Source organism: Brachypodium distachyon, chromosome 3 (genome assembly GCF_000005505.3).
Source record: "Brachypodium distachyon strain Bd21 chromosome 3, Brachypodium_distachyon_v3.0, whole genome shotgun sequence".
NCBI lineage: Eukaryota > Viridiplantae > Streptophyta > Magnoliopsida > Poales > Poaceae > Brachypodium > Brachypodium distachyon.
In genome coordinates, this window is record NC_016133.3 from 12,390,781 (window position 1) to 12,418,712 (window position 27,932).

A 27,932-nucleotide genomic window follows, 5' to 3' on the forward strand; every position below is an offset into this window, starting at 1 on the left:
AACTAGAGTCTCTGACTTGCATTGGATACCGTAAAAATCAAACGTGTCTAGCTAGCTTTAGGGGAACTGTAGCAGGGCGACCCAAAGTTTTTTGTGGTTGTTTGGGTCGCAGTCCGGACCGACAAAAAATCCCTGGTCTGGATTAGACAGTGCGTCCAGCAGGAAGACCCATTTAATCCGTTTTATTGAACAGAAAGAATAAGCACAAGGAAAACAAACGCAGTACAAAGGAATTGCCCGCTCCGACCCATTTTCATTCTGAATTTTTTTGTTGGAAATGAATCGCGACGGACCCAAATCCGGATCAATCCGGCCTAAATGGTTCCAGTTGCCCTTACAACGGAGAGAGAGCATGCCGAATTGCTGATACGCACAATGGACAGACTCACCATGTGCCACGTACAGCTTAGAACAAGCTAGAAGCTAGTACCACTCACCCAACTACTCCAGCTAGTGGGCAGTACGTAGATGCATGTATCCATCCCTGCTCTCACCCACATCTTCATCACATATTCCCCCCCAAATTAACGTCTTGTCGATGCCGAATTGCCGATCGAGCTATATATATATAAATGCAGGGAAACGGAGCTTGGCCTCTTGAGTCCTCCAGCTCGTCAACTCAGTCTTGTGCTCTCGTCCACACTGCACTCGAGAGAATTGATTGAAATATAAGAGACCATGGCGCCGGCGGTGAAGCTGTACCAGCTGCTGACGGGAAGGAAGAAGAGGAGCATCAGCAGCAGCAGCCGGCCGTCTTCGTCGTCCCCTGCGCCGGTGGCGGGGGTGAATGTGCCGCGGGGCCATTTCGCGGTGTACGTGGGCGAGCGGCGGACGCGGTTCGTGGTGCCGACGGCGTGCCTGCGGCGGCCGGCGTTCGTGCTGCTGCTGCGGGGCGTCGAGGAGGAGTTCGGTTTCGGGCACCGCGCCGGCGGGCTCGCCTTTCCCTCCTGCTCCGAGAAGGACTTCGCCTCCATCGTCGCCGCCTGCTAGCTTTGCTTACTAAACTTAGCTGCTCCTCCGCGCACCGACGACGACGACGACGACGACGAGTCCTCCATGGATTAGCTTGGTTAGCGAATTGCATGCAGTTAGCTCATCCGAAGCTGCCGGTCGAGCCGTGGGCTGATACGATTATTAGTACGGAGTAGTAGATTGTTTTTAGGACAGATTAATTAAGTTTCTTTTGTCTGAACCAGTATAATTTGGTTTTGCTGACGATCTATGTAACCAGATTTAACTGTCGCATGTGTTCGGATCAATCTGTGGTTTCCTTGTACCAGTGTGTCTGGTCTCCCGGAAGTTTTTTCTTTTTTCCGTTTGTCAGGGGGCAGAGCTCCAGATTTCCTCTGTCTAAATCGATGTCGCGGAACTTCAGTCAGTGCCAAGATACGTGTGTATTTAGACAGAATTGCGACACTTTCATTAACTAGGCTGACGACAGTCCAGATATGCTCAAAAACAGGGACGCATACGAGATCCATTTGTCCGGTTCAAATGACTTGCTAGTTTAAAAGGTCAGGATTAGTACAGAGCAATGTACATGTTGCAGATGTGTTAAGTCAGATTTGATTAAGTTTGGCTCAAAAAGGTTATAAATAAGATTTCGAGTTTCTCTTGCTTCATCCATATATAAGGAATCATTGTTATACTTCGATGTTTATCCATGAGGGGATACAGGGCAATTTTTAAGGCTTATTAATTTCTTCCGTTTCTGCAATGGTTACTTCCATCTTTGTGACACACCAAACCTGTTCCTGGGGACTATAAATAGGAGGGACTTCCTTACAAAAGAGACCGCACCTAGACATCCATACCTTCCTAGTCAGCCCAAACTAGTTGTCATAAAACAACTTGTGAGGACTACCAAATGGGTTCTAAGATGATCGGCGCGTTCTTGCTGGTGCTCCTGGCGGTGTTCGCCGTGAGCGATGCCCAGGTGTTGCCAACACCATGTTGCCGCTTCAGTTGTTGCGACGGCAAGCCTGAGTGCTGCGACCCTGGGTACATCCCCGCCGTTGCTCCCGCCGCGGCGGCCGTCGCTCCTGCCGTCTCCGCCGGTGCCAAAGCTGAAGGTCCGGCCCCGTTTGGTGGCGTGTCTGGCGAGGCCTCTGCCGGAAACTAGCTAGCTAGCTGAGATGTTTGTAACAAGTGATTTGTTGTAAGCCAAACAACTGAAGTTTAATAACTAGCTAGTACCTTGGCGTGTTGGCGCCGAGGTAGCATTCTCTTATATATATATCCATGCTTAATTTGGTATTATTGCGATGTGTTGTTTGGTCTTTACCTTGTTCTACTTCTTTCATGCTTCCTGCACATGATAAACTGTGGATGGTAACTGTTTCATCCTGTCCTGCTCCGAGAAGGACTTCGCCACCAACGTCGCCGCCTACTAGCTTTGCTTAGCTGCTAGCTCCTCCGCGCACCGACCGACGACGATGTTAAGATACCCATCCAACCATCTCACCTAAAACACTGATCTGACAGGAGGAGAAGATATACTATACTTACCCTCCTTCCCCCGCCCCCCACTTCCGACGTGGATAGTAATTGGGAAAATGCGGGGGGACTGATACTCGAACTCGAGCCTTCGGCTTTGATACCATGTTAAGATACTCCATCCAAACATCTCACCTAAAAGACCAATGTAAGAGGAAGAGGAGATATGATATACTTAACATATGAGACCTCCATTCTTTGTCTAGTTGTTTCGATGTCTGCAAATAGTTCATTCTCTTTGTAGGATCTTTTGGAGTATATTTCGGGCTTTTAGATTGAATCGCTTTGATAAAAGATAGCCGCCGGCCTGTGGCGTAACTATCATCCCCTATGTAAACTCTTGTTCTTTGAAGTAATATATCCAGGTGGGGAATCTCTTCCCCGGTGATTGCCTCAAAAAAAATTTAGCTCAGCCGTCGGTTGATACGATTATTAGCGGATGGTAAAAAAAAAGTGATCAACGGGTCTGGGTTGAAACCCACCTGAAACTCAGACATCATTATTAGCAGATTGTTTTATGACAGATTAATAAGTTTGTTCTTTCTATCTTAGTCCTATAGTTACCTACGGGTATAATTTGGTTTTGCTAGAGGAGTTCTTCCGTGAAGATAAAAGAAGTGGTGTGTTTTTTTTGACATACAGAGGGCATTCCCTCCGGAAACCATTTGTCTTTAATACAGCAGTTTGCAATCATAACATAAATAAAAAAACCTGTGATACAATCAACCGATCATCACAGGCTTTCCAAATTCGGCTCTGACAACAGCCACAACATAACAGACTAGTTACTACTCAGACCAACGAAAACCAACAATTCTCTTTACTCTCATGCTTAACCATCAGTCAAGCGCATTGTCAGCGGCGCCCAACCTTGCGATCGACTGAAGGCTTCACTCGCCACTTGCCAAAACCGCCGAGAAGACAGGCGCATCAGCTCCCCGGGCAGCGCTCTCTGTAGACCAGCCCACAGATCAATGCAAGAGCAAATTGTAAACATTATAGCTACAGGATCGTTGGGCCAGGCATTCCTGAAACCAGCATTGTTACTTGTTTTCCAAATGGTCCAAAGCACAGCTGCAATCCCAACTAGCAAAATTTTCCTTCCGAAAGCTGAAGGTCCGGCCCCGTTTGGTGGCGTGTCCGGCAAGGTCTCTGCCAGAAACTAGCTGGCTGAGATTTTTGTAACTAGCTAGTACCTTGGCGTGTTGGCGCCGAGGCAGTATGGTTAGCTGAGTTTGATTGGATACATGCATTTTTTTTCAAATATATTCATGCTTAATTCGGTATTATTTCCATGTGATGTTTGATCTTTGCCTTGTTCTGCTTCTTTCGTGCTACCTACACGTACATATTTGTGATCTGAACCCATGGGCGGCGCCAGCCAGCTCCCGGAGCCTGGACAAAACATACATAAACTGAAATATAACTTATGAACAGCCACCTATTAACCTTCAGATCATCATACTAATCACAACTAGTACCGATGAACACTATGTCACGGTAGATAACCGTCCGCATTCCAAAGTGCGTCAATTCGGTTTAAAATACATCAAATTCATATTCGTGGCATTTTAAAAGCGTTGAATATACTTGTGTTGGCAAAAGTATTTGATGCATTTTTATTGGCAAAATCTGCGGTTAAAGTGCTAAAAGTGCGGTTAAAAACCAAAACTAACTACATTTAAGCAAAGTGTGGCTATCATAGTGCGGGCAAACGTCTACTGTGAGGTAGTGGAGTATACATGGCGATGTGCATAGTTAGATTTGGACGAAATTGCTCGGTTCAAATGACTTGCTAATTTTTGATAGATTAAGATGTCACACCTAGTTCCTATGAATATACAAGGCGATGGGTAGAGTTAGATTTGGATTAAAGGCTCGAAACGGCTACAAACAAAATTCCATCTTCGTGGTTTTCTTAATCCTTAAGGATCCATTGTTATATCCATGCTTATCCATGATGCCATACATGGCAAGAGTTTAACGCTGTTAAGTTCCTTCCATCTTCGCAAATGCTTATAAACTCCTTCCATCTTCGTGACACCGGTAAATTAACCTGTTGCTCGGGCCTATAAATAGGAGGAAAACCCAGGAGAGGAGTCACAATTAACAAACCTCAACATCCACCCATACATAGCTTCATACTTAGCATAATTTGTGAAGAGTATCGCAGCAAAGTACACAGGCGATGGGTCCTAATAAGATGGTGGGAGCCTTCTTGCTGGTGCTTCTGGCGGCGTTGGTCGTGAGCGACGCCCAGGTGCTGCCGTTGCCCTGTTGCCGCTTCGACTGCTGCGACGGCAGGCCCGCTGCTGCGCCGCGGGGGACTTCCCACCGGCGGCTCCTGCTGTCGCCACTGCTGCCCAAGCAGAAGCCCCCGCGGCTGCAGTACTAGATGGTGTGTCTCGGAAGGTCTCTGCCGGAAACTAGCTTGGCTGAGATATCTGTATCATCAGGTGTTTTGTTGTGGCCTAGCTGCCAAAGTTTAGTACACTAGCTCGCCGAGGGTAGTAGTTTAGTAGAATGTTTAGCTGTGTTTGATTGCACAAACATGCATTCTTTTATATAGAAATGCTTAATTCGGCATTGTTGGCATGTGTTGTTTGGTCTTTAATTACCTTGTTCTGCGTCTTTCATGCTACATGCATTGTATGTTTCTGCGTGATAAACTGTCGATGGAAACTGTTTCATCGTCACTGTAGTATGTGTGATCTGAACGATGGTCCGAACACAAATTGTTGAATCAGCCAAGGAGAGGAGAGCCAAGAATTTGCTCCGGATGCTCTGAACTGCTTTGCGCAGACAGAACACTGAATTCGCAACGGTTTCGTGTAGACTTCAAAGACTGACCAACTCAACATGGTCATGATGTTGGAGATGCTCTGAAATTGAACGATGGTCTTCTTCCCACAAAACTTCTTCAGGCTTCAGCTACTGCACGACCGGTGGGGCAAAAACGTGGTGGACACACAAGCGTAGGGAGAGCTAGAAGGGGCTCAAGAATAAAGACCATCACGTATTAAATTCAAATAGCGTGTAGAGCGTCTGTAGTCCAACGGTTAGGATAATTGCCTTCCAAGCAATAGACCCGGGTTCGACTCCCGGCAGACGCACTTTTTTCCTCTATATTTTTAGCTGCATTCGTGCTTTCCCGGCGTAAAATCTTTACTTGACACTTTTTTGCTTGGCATGCATCAAAACCAAGCACTTTCTGCTCAGTAATCTCCTTCCCTTTTTTTCACTAGTTTTCTTGCTGCTCTGAATGTTATCTGGCTCAACTGATCCACATTATTTCCATGGACACAACTTGACGATGGACCGGCCAAATATCTACTCTCCACTTCCCAGCCGAATTCCAGGTATCTCGATCGAGCAAGTTGCCAGAAACTTTTGCCGGAGCATTCGCCGGCCCCCCGCGTGTTGTTCGTGCTGCAGCTGCGACCGGCCGACCACGAGGCGTCTTCATTAGCTGTTCGACCGATTGATGATCCAGAAAAAGATACTGATCTGACGTCGATTCTTGGCCGCAGAGCAACCATGGGGTCCCGTACGATGCTGTGGGCGCCATGGATTGGATGCATCAATAACCTGTAGGCTAGGCGCCATGCATTGCAAGAAGATCGGATCAAATGCTGGACGGGGAATGCGCCATCGATCGCTGTCTGATGTCTGATCTAACCTCTCTGTCATCATATATCCACTACACCTAGGCACCAATGTATAATCCCTGGATTTGTTTCCCAGCCTGAAAACCGCAGAGGTTTCGGCGCTCGGCCGCGCTTGAGTTGATCCGCCGCGCTTGAGTCGAAACACGGTCAAGCTCAGGCAGATGAGGATGGGCTCGATCGATGCCCATGCGGCAGTGTCCCTATCTCCCTGGGGCCTGGGCAATTGCACATGAGCTGAATTTTTGCTATATAAGGGGGTCCCTAGCTCGAGTCCATTTGTGCTATCCAGTTGTAGCATTTGAATGTGTTTGCAACTTGGCTGAAAGTGACCATCGACACATCACAAGGGCAGCTCCACGGACTCGCTGCGACATCGACCGGTACGTTATTGAATTTCAGGCCAGTTCACATGGGGATCGATGCATTGCATTTCCGCCTCGATCGATCGCGGCGCGGGCGCGGGGTGTTCTCTGACCTGATCGACAGAAAATTTCTCAGCGAATTGCTGAATTGACAGAACTTTGTCATTCTAATGAGAAGGCAACAACTACTACAGGACTATCTAGGTCCAGAGTCTCAGAGAACAGACATGTGGCCATGTTCCTTGGTCATCAGCGCAACGCTGTCACATGAGAACAAACTAGTCCCGTTTCAGGAGGTTCGGCAAATTGACAGCACACTGGATCGACAACAGGGTGAGAGATAAACTGGAGCTAGTGTGTATATATACCAGCCCGTCAGTGTCCATGAGCTGCTGAAGTGCTGAAGCTCGCGACCAGTCCAGTCCTCACTCACTCTGACATTGACAGTAGTACTACTACTGCCCACCAGCTCTGCGTAACAAGCACACTCTGACATTGATACTCAAGGGTGAATTGATCCATTGATGCCATTGTTGGCATGGGCGGAGGGAAGCTGCGGGAACTGATCATGTCGAGGCTGCACCCGGCCAAACGCGGCGGCGGCACGGTTCCCCGGGGCCACTTCGCGGTGTACGTCGGCGATTCCCGGACCCGGTTCGTGGTGCCCACGGCGTACCTCCGGCACCCGGCGTTCCTGGCCCTGCTCGAGACCGCCGAGGAGGAGTTCGGCTATGGCGGCGGCGGGATCACCATCCCTTGCTCCGAGCAGGACTTCGCCGCGCTCGTCGGCAGGCTCGGCTCCTCCTCGCCGTCTTCATCATCTTCCTCGTCCTGGCACTAGATCGACCGATCCCTGATGGATTGATTGATTCATCGTTTCTCCCTCGATCGATCGTTGCCAGCGCCGGCGAAGAGAGCTTTGTGGATTATAATCTTGGATTTTTCTTCTTTTTTTTGGGTTCACGGCAGGCGATGATCGATCGCAGTATGTGTATATAGCTGTGCTGCGCCGCTCGTGGCCAGTTTGCACGAACCGATGCTGCGAAATTCAGATATTGGATTGTTGAATTTGAATGCAGCTGGCGAGTGCTGCTGCTTTCATAATTATCAAAAACCCAAACATGGAACCATGCTATGATGAGAACTTGAAACACGTGAATTTAGATGCTTCTTTTTTGCAAGAATTTCGTACAGGCAGTGAACTCTTGCTCGACCAAATGAATGGTTTAGTGTTCTGAAGTGGGGATTTTAGTCTTTTTTATTAAGAGAAAAGTACTTTTTTCGTCCCTCAACTTGTCGGAAAGTTCATTTCTCGTCCCTCAAAAACAATTCATACTTTTTTCATCCCTCAACTTTCAAAACCGGACACTTTTAGTCCTTAAGGCTATCCGAAGCGGTTTGTCTAGCCACGTGTCCGGTTTGCATTTAATCCCGTGACCGCCGAGGCTGTTGAAATTGGCCGTCGTCGTGCTTTGGATCTCGTCCAGGCACTGGTTGTACTTCTCCTCCATCTGCATCATCCATATCTTGATTGAAAAAAAAAGAAGTGAAAAAACTATGCGAAAACCAGACACGTGGCTAGAAAAATCACTTTGGATGGACTGAGGGACTAAAAGTGTCCGGTTTTAAAAATTGAGGGACGAAAAAAGTACGGATTTTTTTTGAGGGACGAACAGCGAACTTTCTGACACGACAAGTTGAGGGGCGAAAAAAAATACTTTTCTCTTTTATTTAGCCTAGCTACTGATTTCACATAATTATTCATTCTGTGGGCCTGCAAAGTGTAACGGGATGCTGGCCCGGCTAGGAAAGTTAGGAATTAAATTTCATTTGTTGGGATCGTTTAACGCAATGCTGGGCCGTTCCTATTAGATAAGTTCATCAAATTATTATTTGGGCTTGATACAACCCATCATATACTCCGTAATAAGGAATCCATACAATCGTAAAAAGTCTTGTCTTAACGAAAAAACAACCTTTAATATACCTATTTGATATTATAGACATTGGTATATTTTTATATAAACTCGGACTTACGACAAAGTTAGAAATTTTTATATTTAGTAAAGAGGCAGCACTGCATTATATGCAATAGGGACTATACTTCCTCCTTTTCGGTTAATCAAAAATATAAATTTAATTACCTAAGCCCATTTGTCTCGGAAGCAAACAAATTTGATTCCCATTGGTTGAAGAGGACATGTTTGCATACATGCTTCATCAACGATAGTCGATAGTCTAGTAACAAACTAGACACTCTTTGGTTAATGTTAATGAGGAGATATGCTTTACGATCTGAAAGAGAGGTACTCACTCCGATTCAAATTAATTGTTAAAACATTACATGTATCTAGGCGCTTGGTAAGTATGGATACATCCATATTTAAGCAAATTTGAGACAATTAATTTGGATCGGAGGGAGTAGCACTTTTTGAATACGAATCCAGTGATATAATTTTTATTGTACGCAAGCAATATATCAGTACCCAAAAATTTAAAGTCAACCAAAATTTAAAATAGGCATAACTCCATTGTAAAAGGAGGGAGAGAGTACATGAATTCCTATGGATTTTGAACGGACGGACACTTGTCTTCCTGTCCTTTTCCTAGCTCCAAAAGCCACCAGCGCATAGAAAAAAGAAGAAGCAGCTCTGTGCAATTTCCATCTCAATTTCTCCGGATCGCCAGAGCGGCCCAACACCTCCCCACCACGCGCAGCCACCGACCGAGCCCCACCCCAAAAACCCTACGCCGCGCAAACCCTAGCGCCGCCGCCGCCGCTTCGTCCACATCCTTCCATCCCAATGACCGGCCTCCTGCGGCTCGCCGGCGCCGCCAGGTCACTGGCCCGCGCGGCCGGGCCGCTCCAACGGAGACGGCTCGCGGCCGCCGCCGTGGCGGAGGACTACTACTGGACCGAATGGGAGGAGGAGGAAGAGGAGGAGGCGCGGCGGCGGCAGCGGCAGCGGGCTCCCGCCGCGGAGTCGTGCCCGGCCGGCGGCGGGCCCAGGGGCGTGCAGTGGGTCGTCATGGGCCGCCCCGGCCCGCAGAAGCACGCCCACGCGGCCCGCCTCGCCGAGGTGCTCGCCGTGCCTTACATCTCCATGGGCACGCTCGTCCGGCAGGAGCTCAGCCCCACTTCCTCCCTCTACAAGAAGGTTCGGCCTCGTCCCCCTCCTCCAAATCGCTCGATTTTCGTGCATCAGCTTTTCGAATGAGCGTTCGGTGCATTTTTTCGTTCTGATCTGAGTTGCCCTTCGTTTTCCCATCGAGTAATTTTGGGATCACGGGTCCTGCACGCGACACTAACCCGGATCATTTGACCCACAATTTTTGGAGGATTTTGTTTGCCTGCACTAATTTGGGGATATCTCGGGGCGTTTCGTTAATTTTGGGGGGAACATCTTGCCAAATGTCAATCCTTTGCCCAATTTATAAAGAAGACTTCTCTTCACTTAAATCAAGCTAGATTCTTAGGCTTTGTGGCCAATTTCTTTGGCCCTTTCTGGAAATTTCTCGTGACATATCCACGGACTCATGTGATCTCTGCGATATTTGGCCCCCTGTTCTCCGAAGCCACAACTTTTCGTTGGACAGTTCTCGAACTTATTGCACAGATGAGACGATTTTTCCTTGCCCACGATTTACTGGTCCCAATTTAAAGGCCACTGGTTCAAACAAGATCACACAAGTAATTTCTTCCGAATTTGTTTATGCCTTTATTAGACAGCATAATGCTGAAGGGAGGAGTGTGGCGGCCATGTCTTGCTCCGCATTCTCCCTTCGGGAATAGCTGCGGGCAACTCATGTTATTTACTTATGTCTGTGGGGGCAATCCTGGAATTCCACATGTCTAGGGGTTTCCGAACGCAAGTTTGGAGCATTCTATCCTGGCGTCTTGTGGTGGGCGGCCGCCTGCATACACATGATTCCAACTTTGCCCTGCATTTGTCTGGACCTGTTGTAATACCTTTCTTTGAACAGCTGGAAGTAGTTGTTAGAATCTGTTGTTCGTAGGCCATGAGAACCATTTCACAGATGACAATTCACAGTTTTTTGGGAACATGTCATGGTAAATGGTGGTGGGTATTCGAATATGCTAACATATTTTTTTTCATTGCATATGAACAGATTGCTAATTCGGTGAATGAAGGAAAGCTTGTGCCGGAGGATATCATATTCGGATTGCTGACGAAGCGTCTTGAGGAAGGATACTATAAAGGAGAAACTGGATTCATCCTCGATGGGATCCCACGCACCCATGTGCAAGCTGTAAGTCCCCACTTGCCCTCTAGGTTCAATAGAAGAACATACTTTCTGGTGCAATGTTATTAGCGAGTTTTCGTGGACAACAGGATGTCTTGTTGTTAGATACGTTCAGTGTTGTGATTGTTCTCATATGTTTCAGGAGATCCTTGATGAGATTGTGGATATTGACTTGGTTCTGAACTTCAAATGTGCTGATAACTGTTTTATGAAGAAGCGGTATGGGGGAGACATATGTTCCCACTGCGGGCAGCTATTTGATGTCAGCAATCCAGCGTCTATGGAGCGTAATTTCTGGCATGCTCAGGCACAACCTGCTGCTATCATGGGCCTGGAAAACGCAAGGATGGAGAAGATGCGTTCTTACGCCAAGCAGGTATTTTTATTGATACCATTTTTTCGAATATGTATGATTGGTTTGGATAGATCTGATCTTTGCTTTGCACTAAGAACCCTGCAACCTTACATCTTTGTCTGACATGACTAGTATGTTTTTTGTATTCTTTCTGGGGGAAATATCCAGTGAAAACTCCCATCTGGTGAAAACCTGAAAACTCTCGCTGTGAACCGTTGGATCGGGAATGTGTGGCTCAGATCGAAGGTGGGATTGAAATCAGCCACTTAAACGTACACTTGCGCAAACCCCCCTCCTTTTACGTAGAAACTCGGTAACGATTAGGCAGCTGGAAAACGATTCGTCTTCTCCAATCCGTCCCAATCGACCATGGAGCTGCGTCCGCCTCCAGTTGCCGGCGCTGGCCCTCCGCCGCCTACCTCTCCGACAGCCCCCACAACGTTGCGTCCTCCTCCAGTACCGTCCGGGAGCGTGTGTCCAACGCTCATGATTTCCTGCCTCCGCCGTCTATGTTCAGGCGTACCCGGACCTCCTACGGGCACGTTCGCGAGTGCTCGCCCTTCAGAATACGTTTCACTGCCGCTCGTCCTTTGCTTGGATGCGGCTCTGCCCCCTTCCGTGCACCTGCCTCCTAGCAGCAGCCAGCAGTACACAGGTAAGCATTGGAATTCATTGATTCAAATTGATAACTGCAATGGTTGTTTTCTTATTTGCTTGGATGTGATTTGATTTTCCAGACCCCTGATTGCAACGAGGAAGGAAGCTCCAACATGTCCAAGCGCTCATGTCACATCGATTCCGCTGAACAACAACTGTTTTCTGTACATTTGGCTAGCCATTGATTCCGCTAAACAGAAATCAGGAAATTCAGGAAACAGCAAATATTCTCTATACATTCACATTCGTTCAGGAATCCTTTGTACAGTCACATTGAACATTGACTCGGCTAAACCAATCCGCAATTACAAATTCCGCTTACAAATCAGTACATCTAAATGGATTCAGTGCACAGCAAAGCATCTAAGCATTGATTCACCTACAGAACATCACAAAATTTCCCAGTAGAGCAAAACAACAGCTCTAGCTTCAGCATACACATGTTCAGTAAACACATGTTCAGAAAACAGCAATCAGCAAGCACGTCAGCTTCACTATCGCCGAGCCATGGGGGCACCACCGTGGCTGCTGCCTCACCCTCGCGAGGTGCAGCTTCATCAGCCGCCGTCACGCAAATCTGTCAATTTGAGAGGTCGCCGTCGCCTGGGGTCTCCGCCACTGCCGCACGCGGGCTCCGCACCACCGCTTTCTTGGGGAAGGGATCCGCAGGTGGTAGCCGTTGCTTGGGGAAGGTCGGTGCAGGTGGTCACCGTCGGCCCGTCGCGGGATTCTCCGGTTTGCACGCCGGTGGGGAATCGGACGAGTGGGGATGGGGGATTGGCAGTGTACGTGGCTTGAGGATAACCTAGTTTTAGGTAAAAGCAATGAAAGGCAGGGGGTTTTGCGCAAATGTACGTTTAAGTCACTGGTTTCAATCCCACATTTGATCTGAGCCCTACATTCTTGGTCCAACGGCTCACAGCGAGAGTTTTCAGGTTTTCACCAGATGGAAGTTTTCACTGGATAGTTCCCCTTCTTTCTGAAACTGGCTTTGCAATTGATAGAGAGGAGGTTTTTATGGTACTGTATAATAATTGCTCTGATGGTGGGAATGTGTGATCAACTCTAGTATGGAACATTCTATCTGCAGGCCAAACAGCTGGAAGATTATTACAAGAAACAGAGAAAACTTATGGAGCTGAAGACATCAGCTCGCCCCGGGGAAACCTGGCAGGGGCTTGTAGCTGCCCTGCACCTTCAGCATCTAGATCCATCCCCAACCCCTCACAAACTCACTGTGTAAATATTGCCCATGCTTCATCTGAGAAAGAACTGAGTCTAAGGATCTACATTCTGATCCTCGTCTGCAGCGTAAGTAGTAGTATATTTCTATATTTGTGAGTTCTGGCTTCCAAAGAGTCAGTCGGCTAAGGTGTTTTGGTCTTTGTTGTTCTTATAGGTAAAGTGTAAGCAATTTTGTAGACGTGCTTATGTACTTGTAACGGAGAGTTTTGAACTTGCAAGCTGCAAGTGTGCAACTGTGGCAGCTTCTCTGGCTCCACTGTTTGTTTTGAGTATCACTAGTTTCCCCATGTCTGTTACTGCACTATCTTGTTGTTGTGCACACCTATCATCTCATGCTATGTGATCTTAACTGATGTAGTTGAAGATGATATAAGTGAAGATGAGATCAATAGTGAATAAGTTGCAGAAATAGATGTTTTTTTTCTGGCACTGGGCTGTATTCCCTGTTCTGTAGCCTGTTCTCTGAAGTACAGGTTTGATGCACGAACTTGTCACTTATCCTGGGCTCAGTATTTTAAAATTTGGTTTGCTGGATCGGTCGTTGACCTGTTGAGATTGCCAAGTGGCTGCAGGCAGCAGGCATCTCAAAAAGAGGGAAAATTGGGATTTGCAAGTGCCGTTTCCGAATTTCTTTTAGATGCATTTCCATGACACAAATTTCATAAATCTCAATATGGGCCTCAATCTCATTTTATTTTTCTTTGCGGAGTCTGGTATAACTTTTCTTTATCTCTCGATTATTCACTTTGCTTCAAAATCCTTGTCTTCGTTTCTTGTGCATCATCCAAAAGTGTTACTCCTACGTGCAAACATACTTGACATTGTAACCTTGTTTTTTTTTCCTATTCCTATGTTTTCTAATTTCCATGGCAACACAATCACCCTCTTGTATTTCATTACGAAGATTCCTAAATCCCCAGTCCTTGCAGTTCTATTCCACCCTCTACTTGAAATACGTACGGTGCAGATCAGGCCACGTGTCCAAACCGATGGACGGCCTGGATCCCCTCTCAGAAACAAAATCCCAAGCACTTAGCCCACAAAGCTCTCGTCTCTCTCCCGAACCGAGCCCAAGGAACGCGAAGCAAACCAAACCCGGAAGGCCGGAACCCGAGCAAGGGCAAAACCCCACCTCTCTCTCCCGGCGGCGGCGGCGGCGACGATGGCGATGGAGTCGGTGGAGACGCTGGTGGCGCACGTCCAGGCGCTGTCGGGGAGCGGGGAGGACCTGGCGCAGCTCCACAGCCTGCTCCGGAAGGCGGAGGGCGACGTGCTGCGCGGCGCCCACACCGCCGGCCTCTTCCCGTTCCTCTCCCAGCTCAGCCCCGCCGCGCACTCCCTCGGCTACCTCTACCTCCTGTACGCCGGACTCAAACCCTAACCCCCCTATCTCCTTCGCCAACCAAAACCCTAGCCTAACAACACCCCCTCTTCGAATCCGTCGCATCTGACGAACATCCCCTTTGCCTGTTGCTTGGTTGCAGGGACGCTTTCGTGTCGTCGCCTGCTAATGTCAGGGGCCACGACGCCGGCTGGGACCTCCTTGTCACCATCGCCGACTTCCTCACCTCCTGCTCCGCCAGCCAGATTCGCCTGGCACCCGACAAATGTGCGTTTCTCGCCGACTTACAATTGTGACTCTGACATGCTTCACTTCGTTTCGATTTTTTTGGCCCCCCACCGGGCTAAAATTTCTCAAATGATTTTTGTTCTGTTTGTTTGTGTAGTTCTGAACGTGTGCAGGGTCCTCAAGAACGAGGTGATGCTGCTCAACGCGCCGATCAGAGGGATCGCGCCGCTGCGTGCGGCCGTGCGCAAGGTCCAGGTGTCGTCGGAGCAGCTGACACCGCTCCACCCGGAGTACCTCCTCCTCTGCCTGCTGGCAAAGCAGTACAAGGCTGGCCTCAGCGTCCTGGAAGATGATATATTCCAAGTTGATCAGCCAAGGGACTTGTTCCTCTACTGCTACTATGGGTCTGGATTACGCTGTCCCTGCATGGCTTATGTTTTTCTAGCATGTGTGAATTGCTTAATTGTGTGGCTGCTCTCTTTGCAGGGGTATGATATACATCGGGATAAAGAAGTTCCATAAATCGTTGGAGCTTCTTCACAATGTGAGGCTTTTACCTGTGCTGATTTTTCGGTAGATTTTTGTGCATCGCCGCTTACCGAGATATGTTTTTTTTTCCAGGCTGTTACTGCCCCAATGTCATCCCTGAACGCAATTACTGTAGAGGCTTACAAGAAGTATGTTCTAATTTCGCTCATTCATAACGGACAGGTATTTACTTACTTGCAATTTATTCTGCCTTATGATGCGGGCGTGTACTCGTAAGGGGGGTGGGGCAGGGATTCCTCATGGTATTGGCCTTCAGATCAATTACGGCAAGTCTGTCCCCACATAGTTTTAGTTAGTGACGCAGCTGCTATCTAATATACTATTAGCAATGTCTAAAATAAGACACCGGTCCAGTTTATTGTTACCTGCTATCTAATATAAGTTGAGACTACATAGAAAAATATGATTTATATGCCAAATCTAGTCTGCTTCCAATATTTACATAAGTAGTGATTGGATTAAAAGAACAAAACTTGAAAAAGAAAATTGTGTTTGTATGCTACTATCAGACGTTTCCTATATGCTTATTGTACCACTTGCTAGATTATTAAGCTGAATATATCTCTAATATATAACACTGGATAAGATGCTAGAATGCTAGATCAGTGTGAAAATATGGTATCTTTGGAAAAGAGTTAAGACTACCAATGCTTTGGATTTCTTCTGTGGAAGGGATAATAGGCTAGATCTACTGAATTCGCTTATCTGGTGATAAAAAAATTTCATAATCCTTTGTTGTCATCTTTATTTGGTACAAACGGAGAGAAACATATTCCGTGAGTGGATAATAAACATTTGGTAATATAAAGGGTCGTGGTCCCAAGTCAGTGCATACATATCCAAACCATTATCCATCAATAGAGGACATAAGAGTAGTCCTCCGTATTTATTTGGAAGGAAAATAAGGACCTTGAAATTGTGTCATTTGCTCTACTGGCTGCCCCTTTGTACCAATATTGAGATAACCTAGTATTCTGTGGTAGATTACAAGTTGAACTGTATTTAATATGCGCAACAGGTTCCATCTTTCCCTAAGTACACATCTGCGACTGTTCAAAGGAATCTGAAGAATCACACTCAGGTATACTTCAGTGCTTCGATTCATGACTTCAAATGCATTCCGTGAAATAAATTATGCTCTGGAAGTCACAAGTTGTTGGATGCAATATGGTAGTCACTTGAGCTTCCTAGTGTTCTTCATTGATTTGTTTTTCGTCTGACGGAGTCAATTTGGTTTAGTTCTGATAATTTTTCATGGTGGTGTGCCCTTCCTAGTTTCTTTATTGCTTTTAGTGAAACTGTAGGTGTTCAGTTTCTTCATTGGTTTTCATGCCACGTTAGTCAAATTATAGTTCTGGTAACATTTCATGTTGCTTCTTCACTTTACACTATCAGCCACATTTGGTTGATTCTTGGGTCCTAACAAAATCAGTGTCCCCATGTCTCTCGTCAGAGGCTATCACTAATTACATGCTTTGATATATGCTAGTGCAATTTGTTTTCAGTGATAACTAAATTTACCTTATTTAGGTAGTTCAGAAAGCATTCACATTGTGTACCGTGTTTAATGTCTTTTCCAGGTTTACGTTGATCTGTCTACATGCTATGGCAATGGAAACTACTCTGAATTGGAGACATTCATCCAGTCAAATGCAGAGAAGTTTCAATCTGTGAGTATTTTATATTCCGTTCATTGGCTAACATGCTCCAGTTAGGAACTAGTGCATTACAACAGTTTTTTCTGATCGTTGTCTTCTTTTCTTCTTTGTTTCAGGATAACAACTTTGGACTCGTGAAGCAAGTGCTCTCCTCAATGTACAAGCGAAACATCCAGAGGCTGACCCAGACCTACCTAACTCTCTCACTTGAAGATATTGCCAGCTCTGTTCAACTTAACACCCCGAAAGAAGCTGAGATGCACGTACTTAGGATGGTAGGTGTTGTTTAACAGTCTGGTGCCATCTAGCATCTTTAAATATAGTATCGCACAATCTGACTGTTCTATCGAATCAGATCGAAGATGGTGAGATCCATGCAACGATAAACCAGAAGGATGGCATGGTCAGCTTTAACGAAGATCCTGAGCAATATAAAAGTAGTGAGATGGTGGAGCATATTGACTCGTCTATTCAAAGGTATGTGCCTTCTGTTTTCCACTATTAATTTGTACAATACTCAGATATTTCTTCCAATCTTGGCTTTGGAGCATCAGTTGAGAATTTGTGACATGGTTAGTGCATCGCCTGACCCTTTGTAAAAGTTGATTTATGATTAGCTAAAATTACAACCATGCTGTTTTATGCAATTCAGAGTCCGTTCTTTGGTACATGCAGTCATGGACAATATTTTGTCTAACCAACGAATAAGGCTTGAACATGGAGCAGAAACAGCTATTATGAGTTTGTGACTGATCCAGTGCTCTGACAAATGTTCTCCAGGTTGATGGCTTTGTCTAAGAAGCTGACTTCAATTGATGAGAACATCTCATGCGATCATGCATATCTGGCGAAGGTTAGCTCAGTGTTGCTAACTTGTTTTCCCTTCCCGCCGCCCTTCGATGTTTTCCTTTTCCCTTGTCACTGCCCTTCGATGTTATCTAAGTTTGAGGTTTCGCTGCAGACTGGAAAGGAACGTGGAAGATTCGACTACGATGACTTCGACTCAGTTCCGCACAAATATTTTTGAGACGGCCCGTGCCTTAGTTGACTCGAGACTACTGCTGCCTTCATGCTAGCTGTTTCCTGAGTTATTATCTGTTTGATCGGTATATTCCAGCCATCAAAATTTGAACCCTGTAAATTCTGGCTTTAAAGGATGGTTGCTTTTTGGCTTCAGAGATAATCTGGTAAAGCTTTTAGAGTTCCTTGTGCTGTTCGTCCTTGCGAGAGAGACGTTTGAATCAATTTTAGGAAATGGCTTGTGTGGTGTTTTGGGTCATAAGGACAACCATGTTGGGCCGAATTGGATTCCTTGGACCTCGAAATGCTGTGTCCCGGCCAATTCTGTCTTCGAGAAGAGGTTTAGAAAGATTAGAAGATCCGCCGGGTGTGCCAGCTTTACAAAGCTCACAACCTTCACATTAAAAAAATGCATATTGCCAAATGTTGACAAATGAATGAATGGGAATGAATCTCTATGTTTTCATTGATTGTGTTCATATATATACATGGAGAAAATAGAAAATATGCCGTATAATTTTATGTTAATATTGTCTTGTTAAAAACCTTTTATGAGTAACTAGCGAGTAAAACTAATAATAGGAAAAGAGTGCAATATGATGTTATGAACAGGTTAATTTCAGGTGAATACTCATCTTTCAGGTGAATACTCCTCCTTATGCTTGCAAAATTTTAAATCGTCGTATATCAATTTCATAGACACATTTTTGAAATGTGGAGTTGGGTAAGGACTTAGTGAACAAATTTGTGAGGTTATCACATGATTTGGTTTGCAAGATATTTATCTCCCCATTTTGAAGGTGACCAAGCGAAGAGGTCGGAATTCTTTCGAAGCAGGTCGACGAGTTCTTCCTTGAGTTTACTCGGGAGGTTGGCTCCAATCTTCACCGTGCGCGTGGCGTCATCTTGGAAGACGCGTACTTCCTTGAACTTTCCTTCGGGGAGAGGTTTGGGGATGTAGCGCTCCTGGTGATTGGTTTCGGATGCTTCCGCGTTCGAAAGTAAGTTAATAATCTTGGATGATTCTTCCTTCTTGGCGCATTTGGTCTCATGGCGGTAGAGTGTCTTCTTATCGGAAGATTGCTTGCCGCGGACCGTTATCACGCCCTTCGGGCCTGGGATCTTCATGCACAAGAAGTTGTCGTGGATGGCGGCGCAAAGACGGTTTAGCATCGTCCTCCCGAGGATGGCGTTAAAGGAGGCCTTCATATCCACCACGTCAAAACGTACGAGCTCGGTTCGATGATTTGTGGCGTCTCCGAAGGTCGTGAGGAGCTCAATTTGTCTGAGCGGTTGAATGGACTTCCTCGGCACAAAACCGGTGAGGGGATAAAGGGATGGCTGAAGCGAGCCGTTCTTGTATCCCCCCTTTGGCTCCATCAGCTTCTTTAATGTGCTCAGATATAAGATGTCGACGGAGCTTCCGCCATCCACAAGAATCTTCTTGAGCTCACAATTGGCGACGATCGCCGTCACAAAGAAAGCGTCGTCATGTGGGAAGCGTATCCCCTTGGCGTCTTCTTCGGTGAAAGCAATTGGCACGCTTGCCCACTTGGGTGGTGGTGTCGGGGTGAAGGTTCCCACGACATTGACTTCGCGAGCATACTCCTTGCGTTGTCGCTTTGATCCCCGTCCCGTGGCGGAGCCCCCGAATATCACTCCGACGTGATGTGCGGGTTCCTGGAAAGGGAGGTTATCCTCCTTGGGTGCTGGGTCAGTGACAAGGACGTTGGCGGGGTGTGGAGCCTCGGCTGTCTTCTCATCCTTGCACCGGGATTGCATTCGTGCCTGGAACTCTTCGCGAGCTGTGATGAGAGTGTTGCACTCTTCAGTGTTGTGGCTTGCCGAGTTGTGGATGAGGCATCTCCCAGTTCCCCCCTCGGCAGGGCGAGGTGGCTTCTTGGGTTGCTAAGTCTTTTGAGATGGTGCTTGTCCTTCGACGGTGAAGATCTTCCGGGTTGGTCGCCGGGAGCCTTTTTCCCCCACCTCCTCTTCTTCTTGGAAGACGAAGTAGGCGCAGGGGGTTTGTCGGACGAGAGAGCTCCTTTAGGAGCGGCGCGCGGCGCGTCCTTTTTGGCGATGTCCCCGTCTTCGCCCCGGGCGTATTTTTGCAAGATTCGATAGAGCTCCTCGGTCGTCTTTGGTGGGTTAGGACTTAAGGCCCGATTCACTTCTCCTTGGAGAAGACCTTCTATGCAAGCGTCGATCACAGTGGTCGACGGCGGGTTGGAGATTTGGCTTCGTACCTTCGCAAAGCGATGGAAGAAGCTTCGGAGGGATTCCCCCGGCTTTTGTTTCACGACGTATAACTCGTGAGCCTGCACGGGCTCTTTGAAGTTTCCTTGAAAGTTGGCGATGAAGACCTCTTGGAGGCGTTCCCACGAGTGCACGGAGTTCTTCTGCAGGTTATAAAACCAAGTTTGTGCCATTCCGGTGAGCGCGAGCGGAAAGAGGTTGCACATCTCGACGGGACCTCCCCCGGCGGCCCGTATGGCGGTGGAGTAGACATCCAAGAATTGAAGAGAATTTGACTCCCCGTCGTACGGCCGTATTGTGGGTGGCTTGAACCTTGGTGGAAAAGGCGCGTCTTTGATCTCCCGCGTGAGCGGGTTGCAAGTCGGCCGATTCTTTCGGTTCCTTCGGTGGAGAGGTCCTCCCTCATCGCTTTCGTCGCTAGAGGGGTCGCTTGGAGAATGATCTCGGCGTTTTCTTGGAGGGTCGGAGCGTCGACGGGAATTCCTTTCGTCGTCGGCACGGGCTCCAGATTCCGCCACTTCCTCGTTTCCATGCACGCTGGGGTTTCGTTCCCCGCGAGGCGCAGCTTGAGGTGGTACCTGGTGGCCGCCTTATTCGACCCCGACGGGAGGAGCAAGGGGCGCTTGCGGGGCACTTGCAAAGCAATGTTGATGTTGAGTGTGTGCGACTTGGAGAGCGCATTGCGGCGGAAGCCCCCAATAAGGATGATACCAATGAGCTCCTTGGGCGGTTGCGGCGAGCGCCAGTGGAGTTAATCTGGGTTGGAGGGATCGTAGGCCGGGACTCCTTGGGTTTCTGGCGCGGATCCTCCCAACGCCACATTGTTTCCTCTTGTAGGTTCCGAGTGCAGGGTCACTACCGGTTGTAGGAAAGGTGGCACGAAGCCCATCGAGCGAGGCATGCCGAGTTCCGTATCCCCTGCGGGGGCGGCAATCGTAGGCATCTCGCCGATCCGTGCCATTACGTTGGTGAGTGTCGAGGGATTGCCTATGACAGTTTCGAGCACCTCGGTTCCTTCCGGGATGGCCGGTAGCGGAGGGGCGACCGCGACTTCCGTCGTGACGACCATGCTTGCGGCGACGTCCGGATTGGTGAGGGTTCCTTCTTCCTCTGGAGCCCCCGAGGCACTTTCTTTCTTCGTTTGCAACCGTGTAGACTTCACGGCAAGTTGGGGACCCGATCAAGTAGACTTCGTCGGGGCCATTAGATCTTCAATTGCGGCGAGGGTTCTCCACGGTCAGCGCCACTGTTGTTGTTCTCGACAACAATTATAGTAAGGGGTGCCAATGCTTGATGGCACAAGTGCGGGTATAAAAGTAGGGCTTGTACGCCGGCTTTATAGCGAAGGTCGCCGTACACTTGGACAAGTTGACACGTCGATATTTTTTAAATAGGTTCGGTTGACCCTGCGGGTGCGACTTAATCTTATGTTAGGAAAAGCTTCGAGGGGGTTGTTAGCCAAGGGCTTGAGCCGAACGGATCTTCCCAAGACACCTTTTAGCAAGAGGTTCGTCGGGGCCGCCTCGTACTTGGACCGAACGCGTCTTTCCAAGTATCGATGTTAGGATACCCTCGGAACTCTAACCCAACCCCTTCTCCTTCGAGCCCGTGCCAACCAAGGTTAGATCGGAGCCTCGAAACTAGAGTCTCCTAGAAGGCTTCCTCGAGGCCGACCGACTTTCAGTCGAGAGCGGCGCGCGAAAGCGAACCTTAGAGGGAGCACTCTAGCCCTCTCCCCTTGAGTTTATTCAAGTGAGAGTGAATGATACATGCCCCAAGGGTTTTTTTTTATAGCCTAGGGGTTCATGACAAAAGACTGACTACCCTTGAGGGAGAGAGAAAAGTGGGGGCAAAGTGGTAAAAGTAGCTCTTTGGTCCAAAGCTTTTGTGTGCACCATGTGAAAAAAGTGGGACTTGGGTCCATGGTCCACCATGAACTAGGGCCCCCCTCCTCACACCTTTCTTGCCCCCTACTCTAGCTCATTTGACCCTTTGACCATGGCATGAGAGGCTTGACTTGTTGACTTGTTTTTTTTTGCCACGTAAGATTGACCGCGCCACGTGGGCGTCTTGACTCATGCTTGGGAAATGTTGATTTAGTCGTCGCCACGTAGGATTTACGGCCCGGCCCATATAAGGGTTTTATTTTACTACAACACAACCCATTTGGTATCTATCAACGTGAAGTTGAATTGCATTTACTGATTTTTTTTGAGAGTATACTCAGAAGTTTTCTTTATTGCTTGCGAGGTGCTGAATCATGTGGTGTGGCCATACTTCTCATCCTCGTGTATTGAATGGGGAGTTAAGTGGTTTTTTATTGGTACCTCCACTCTTTCAGGCACATTAATTGCATGATTTAAAGAATTTTTATGATACCGTTGTAGTCGGTAAATGAGTATGGCAGATTATTTGCAATGTGTTGCAAATGAATGATTTTCTGAACTAGAGGTTCAGATCCTTGAGTACGTGGAGTTGAGGAGAAAATGTGCTAGACATTCTTATTGATTTCCTTGCATTATTTCTGGTACTTGAAATCTCCCCCTAATGCCTGGAAATTCTCCTTGGTGATATAGACAGTGTACTGGCCATAAATAACTCCCCCTGACAGGGGCTTGAGGTATTTGTAAGTGACGGGAAATACAGTTATTCCTCACATAGATCCCAAATTCTGTGAATGGCCATTATTGATGTACGTTGGGGTAGTGATATCGGTCTTTAACCGAATAATCGCAGATGGGAAATCTTTGGTAGATGTCCACGTATAAATAGGATAGGGGAATTATTACGATATGCAGTTGTTTACTTATGAATTAAGTCAGCAGCGTGTAGAACTGCGTGACCCAACATGAGGTTGGTAAGTTGCAATTCATTAGTAAAAATCATGTGTAATGAGCTATATTGTTTGATCAGATATTCAAATCAAACCATTTTGAGTTTGGACATATGGGGCATAGTGTTGAGGTTCAACCCCCCAAACCATGCAATAATCATTAAAAGCATGTGAGGAGAATTCTGCAACAATGTCAGTTCGAATTGATTTAATTCGATATTCAGTATTATCAGCTTGTAGTTTACTACATTGGCTTATTATTTAGCATATACATGTTTTTGTGTGGACAGAAGACACACGTGAGACATCGTGTAGATGAACTTATTGAACCATGAAATACAGGGAAAGTCCAGACCATGGTTGTATGCAACCACAATTATCACTTTGAATGTGTTCAAGGAATTTGAGTGGTTTTGCTAGTATTTTTGAGATATGAAGGTCCTAAAGGTAGCTTTCATGTAGCACAAAGGTGCACATGGAATATGAATATTGATAAAATTTAGCTGTATTTAAACCATGACCAATGGAATTGGAATTGCTAGTAATTTTCCACATCATCCCTAATTCAGGGTGACAATGGCGACTATGCCACATTTGGAATGTAGTGACATTCTGAAAACTTACCTTATACGCAACATTTGCTACGGGTGTGGTGTATTTGTATTACATTACAGATGTCCAAGAACAAATTTCATGAAATATTTATTTGCCATATCCGTTGTCTTGGTAAAGAGAAGATATTCCTCTTTGTTGTCATTATGGTTTTCGATATGAAAACCATTTTTACGGATATCTCTACAGCTCAGTAGGGTACGAGTTGAATCTGGACACTATAGAGTATCCTGGATAGTCACTTGTGTACCCATAGGGAGTGTAATTATGGCACGTCAGGAGCCAAAAATTATTGTATCGCGTATAGCGATTGTAAAGATCTCTCCATTCTCCGTAGTAAGAGTTGGAGAATTATTTATTTTATTTCCCTACGTGTAGAGTTTGTGGCGCTAGTGTCCACCAGGCACAATTCCTCTTTCATCAGATTGACTCCCGTAGAAATCTATATATGGAAATGTAGAATATATTTGTATCAAAGTGCTGATACACTATATTGTGATATACAATATAGAATGACAACAACAACGACATATGTGTATGTGTTATTACAACAGTCAGTTGGACTTATAATATCTATGGAGTGATGGGACTATTTATAGTCGCCAAACATGTTATTCGAGTTAAACTCGATTGTCATATTCTCCATGCCCATAGGATTGACCGCTGGAATGCCTCATTGTTGCTTTGTTCTAGGAGAACATCTTGCGGACAATCAGTTTCCTTGATGCTGTCAACGTGGATATTGAAGTGAGCTTCAAATCTTTGACCTTGGGCAGGTCGGTTGTCCCAGGATTGTTGATACCGATTGACTTGATGTTGTGGGGTATGGCATGTGTTTTGGTGATATGCGTGTAGCATACACACTTTGGACAAAGGCTAGTTTTTTCGATGCCTTTCCCACGGTTTGAAGCATGTGGATATTTCTATCATGTAAGTATTCAGAGTTGAGATCTGGATGAGTATGGTACAAAGCACCATATTTTTGCATTTCTGTTAGTTGGGCATCACGTCTTGAAGAGGTTGGACTATACACACAATCTCATGGGATGCAATGTAGACCTTTTATGTCCATTATACATGTAGGATAGTTGTGACCGTTGAGCGCAAGCTCGTCGAATTGTATTTTTCCGGTCATCTTGACCTATATGTAAACCAGAGATTTGATTAATTTACTTGTGAGGAAAATAAATATCATCATGGTTACTTTGTAATAACATTTGCAAAAATTGAAAGTTGAAGTGAAGACTTGAATAATATAATGTGGACCTCAAATTTTTAATATAACACTTTGAAGGTTATCAGTAAAAAGTGATTTAGATCTCTCAGTAATACGCGAAAAATTCGCTGCTTTCAATAAGGTGTATGTTCCCACGGAACATTCAACGCCATTTAGCATTTTACCGTTAGTGAAAGTCTATACTACCTTGTGTTATATTTAATTTAAATATTAGGGAGAGCACATTGAAGGTAGTCATTGTGTCAATTTCTGACATAACGTAGACCTCTCAGTAGTACGCGAGAAATTCGCTGCTTTGAATAAGGTGTATGTTCCCACGGAACATTCAACGCCATTTAGCATTTTATCGTTATTGAAAGTCTGTAATACCTTGTGATCCCAAATATAAATCTGAGGTCATCGTCTTTCAAATTGCAAAATCCAATATTTAATTAAACCAATTGAGCTTTTAAACATCACGGGCTTAATATAAGCGGATAATATTGTCGTTGTACCAACATTCATGTTGTACGAATTGCTAAAAGCAAATACATTTGAACATGAAAACATTTACATTCATACGTATTCTGAAATTTGAAACTCAACAGAACAATGCATGAAGATGTAAATAAAAATAGAAGTAAACATGACACGATAGCCAAAACATGATAAGTAAGTAGTGTATCTACAATACTGTTAGTTGGACTTGTTTGTAATTATCCGTATAAACCGGGTTCTGTTTGCAAACAAGTAAGCCTGAGGGCCCACATAAATTCGTCGGCTGAATTATGATAAAGTGTGAGGACTAAATCAAAAAAATTCCAAAAAAATCCCCATCCATCCCGTCGGTTGGGGATTCACCCTGAAAATGCCGCCGCCGAATAGGCAGTGTGCTGCCATCGAAGATGGAAGACAGGAAGGGGGCAAGGGCTTGTTGCCGGAGGGAGGGACTCGCCGTTGGCGCTTTGGAGCGGGGCATGCAGCAGGACGACCGTCGGACGCCGCGCTGAGGTCCTCGCGGGGAGGAGGCAGTGGCAGATTGCTGCCACTGGAGGTTGCGCCGTCGGCCGCTGCGAGTTGGTCGTTGCCGCGTCAAGCCAAGGCGCCGAGTAGCGGCGCTGTACATTGCCGCCAATCGTTGTAAAGGGTGGTCATGGATCATCATCGAGGTCTACAACCGCCTGCACTTGGTGAAGCGGGGTTGCCCCAAGGGTCGCGTCAGGACAGATGTCGCCTAGCGCTGTCTCCGGCGTGAGGGTTGGAGAGCCAGGTGCCGCACTGAAGACGGAGTGGCCGTCGGTGTGCTGTGTGCATCGATGACGATCGAAAACGACGAAGATGCAGTGGGTGCAGAAAGAAGGGTAGCATTCATGGCCAGGGGTTACCACAGATCGGGAGAAAAACAGTGAGAGACAACTTGATTTCTCATCCTTCTGTGTTCTTGATCTTCTCTAATTTGATTGATCCAATCGATTTTCAGATATATTTTTTTGTAGATCAGTTTCTTCCTCTTCTCTGTTGTTGATCTTCTTCTCTTGGTTCTCCGTTCCGGTTGCTAGGCACGAAGGAAAAATATGAGATGCATTAGAAGTAATGCAATGATTAATTCGTTAGTTGCAGTGAAGAGATTAATCAATAGGACTGCATGTATGCAGGAAGCAGCATCATGATTGTTCTTCCAATCCATCGATGCATGTTTGTCCTTCATGTGTAGATTTCTTGGCTGGCTTGATTGATTCAGAGATCGGTTGCTTCTGATGTATCTTCTCTGAATTTCATTGGAATGCATAAAATCAAATTGTGATTAATCGGTTCATAAATAGCATAGAAGAAAACGAAAAATAGACAGATGGAATGTTTGATTAGATGAATCAATCGTCTAGATCAATTTCTGTTTCCTGTACAAGCATGCGTGTGCTTGTTCTGATCATCCAAGAGATCGATTTCTTCTTTCTTGAGATCGATTTCTTCTTCTGATCTTGATGATGCTTGATCGATTCCAGAGATTAGTTTCTCCTGTCGTGGGAAGTTCATCTCCTCTCGTTCTTGATGCTCTCGGTAGAGCGTGTTGATAACGTGCTGAGAAATGAATGAATGAGAATGAATCTCTATGTTTTCCATTGATTGCGTTCATATATATAAAAAAAGAAGAGTCAAAATATTTGGCATTCGCGTCCCAGTTTTGGATTTTGGGACCCGAACAGTTACATTTTAACTGCCATATTAACTATTAATTAACTAATAATTAATTCTAAATTATCATATACTAATTAATCTTAACACGAAAGACTTGAAGGCCAGTTTGAGTTGGATTTTACAAGAAAAGGCTGTTTTTTATGTTTTTTAACTTGACATAAGGCTCATAAACACAAGTAATTATGTTCTTACATTTTACTAAAAGTTAGTGCAGTAAATCAATTGAGTGTCTTGGGAATTGGATGGCAAATTAGATAGCTTGGCATTTGTTACAGCGAAGGAGGCATGGTTTAAGATATTGTCGGCAACAAAAACTGGGTGCGGGAGCGGGATGGAAGGTGTCGCGCCGTAGAAAGACGACTTTTTTCTTTTCTTTTGAAACTACTCCGTATCTTACCATCGCCCAAGTCTTCCGTATAAACGACTTTTGCACGTCAAATCAACACAACAGTAGCACTCTTCCCTGGTCCATATTACTTCTGTTAAATTTGTCAAAATATGAATGTATCTACGCTTAAAAAACGTCTAAATACATATAATATTTTGATAAATAATATGGATTGGAGGGAGTACTAAACATGACTTAGCCGGCACTACATGCATCAGAAAAAAAAACTACAATATATGTTTCACTGTATATACTACTCCGTTCCATAATATAAGTCACGTACGCATTTGAAGATTTTGCTTTAACCACTAATTAAACCAACAAAATGTGAATTATGTATTATAAAAATTATATCGTCGAAAACTTCTTTCAAATATGAATGTAATGGTATAATTTTTATAACACATAATTCATATTTTGTTAATCTAATCGATGGTCAACGTTGGACAGGACGTCTTATATTGTGGAACCGAGGCAGTCAGGAAGACGGAATAACATCGACAGTATCAGATTAGTATAATGTGAAGGTATCAGATCAGTATAAATGCCGCACGGGCCAGAGTCGTGTTTACGAAGAGGTCGTGG

General features: G+C 45.9%; 4 protein-coding genes and 1 non-coding gene across 7 annotated transcripts; all 5 read left to right on the top strand.

The window, feature by feature from the left end:
• The first annotated feature begins 373 nt into the window (after window positions 1-373).
• On the top strand, window positions 374-1,378 carry LOC100825520 (auxin-induced protein X15). The gene has a single exon (XM_003571283.3). The coding sequence runs from the start codon at window positions 679-681 to the stop codon at window positions 988-990; it is 312 nt and encodes a 103-aa protein (XP_003571331.1). The 5' UTR covers window positions 374-678; the 3' UTR covers window positions 991-1,378.
• A 4,159-nt stretch (window positions 1,379-5,537) lies between these two features.
• TRNAG-UCC lies at window positions 5,538-5,609 on the top strand. The gene has a single exon. It is a non-coding gene; the product is annotated as a tRNA-Gly (tRNA).
• Window positions 5,610-6,938: 1,329 nt separating this feature from the next.
• On the top strand, window positions 6,939-7,594 carry LOC100825828 (auxin-induced protein 15A). Its single transcript, XM_003571284.3, has one exon. The coding sequence runs from the start codon at window positions 7,065-7,067 to the stop codon at window positions 7,365-7,367; it is 303 nt and encodes a 100-aa protein (XP_003571332.1). The 5' UTR covers window positions 6,939-7,064; the 3' UTR covers window positions 7,368-7,594.
• Window positions 7,595-9,171: 1,577 nt separating this feature from the next.
• LOC100841449 (probable adenylate kinase 7, mitochondrial) lies at window positions 9,172-13,473 on the top strand. Of its 3 annotated transcripts, none has more exons than XR_001406554.2 (5): window positions 9,172-9,684; window positions 10,658-10,798; window positions 10,935-11,168; window positions 11,316-11,802; window positions 11,885-12,132. XR_001406554.2 is itself a non-coding variant. In XM_003573263.4 (4 exons), the coding sequence occupies exons 1-4, from the start codon at window positions 9,331-9,333 to the stop codon at window positions 13,045-13,047; spliced, it is 882 nt and encodes a 293-aa protein (XP_003573311.1). In that variant the 5' UTR covers window positions 9,176-9,330; the 3' UTR covers window positions 13,048-13,458. The 3 variants fall into 3 exon arrangements, 1 of the variants encoding a protein (XP_003573311.1); XR_002964911.1 differs by lacking the exons at window positions 11,316-11,802; window positions 11,885-12,132 and adding exons at window positions 12,895-13,115; window positions 13,204-13,473 and having other exon boundaries at window positions 9,175-9,684; XM_003573263.4 differs by lacking the exons at window positions 11,316-11,802; window positions 11,885-12,132 and adding an exon at window positions 12,895-13,458 and having other exon boundaries at window positions 9,176-9,684.
• A 631-nt stretch (window positions 13,474-14,104) lies between these two features.
• On the top strand, window positions 14,105-18,105 carry LOC100841145 (COP9 signalosome complex subunit 3). The gene is made up of 11 exons (XM_010235964.3): window positions 14,105-14,408; window positions 14,534-14,658; window positions 14,777-15,023; window positions 15,106-15,163; window positions 15,241-15,330; window positions 16,187-16,249; window positions 16,749-16,838; window positions 16,943-17,101; window positions 17,182-17,303; window positions 17,607-17,679; window positions 17,788-18,105. Exons 1-11 carry the CDS (start codon window positions 14,212-14,214, stop codon window positions 17,851-17,853), a joined length of 1,290 nt encoding a protein of 429 aa, XP_010234266.1. The 5' UTR covers window positions 14,105-14,211; the 3' UTR covers window positions 17,854-18,105.
• Window positions 18,106-27,932: the final 9,827 nt, after the last annotated feature.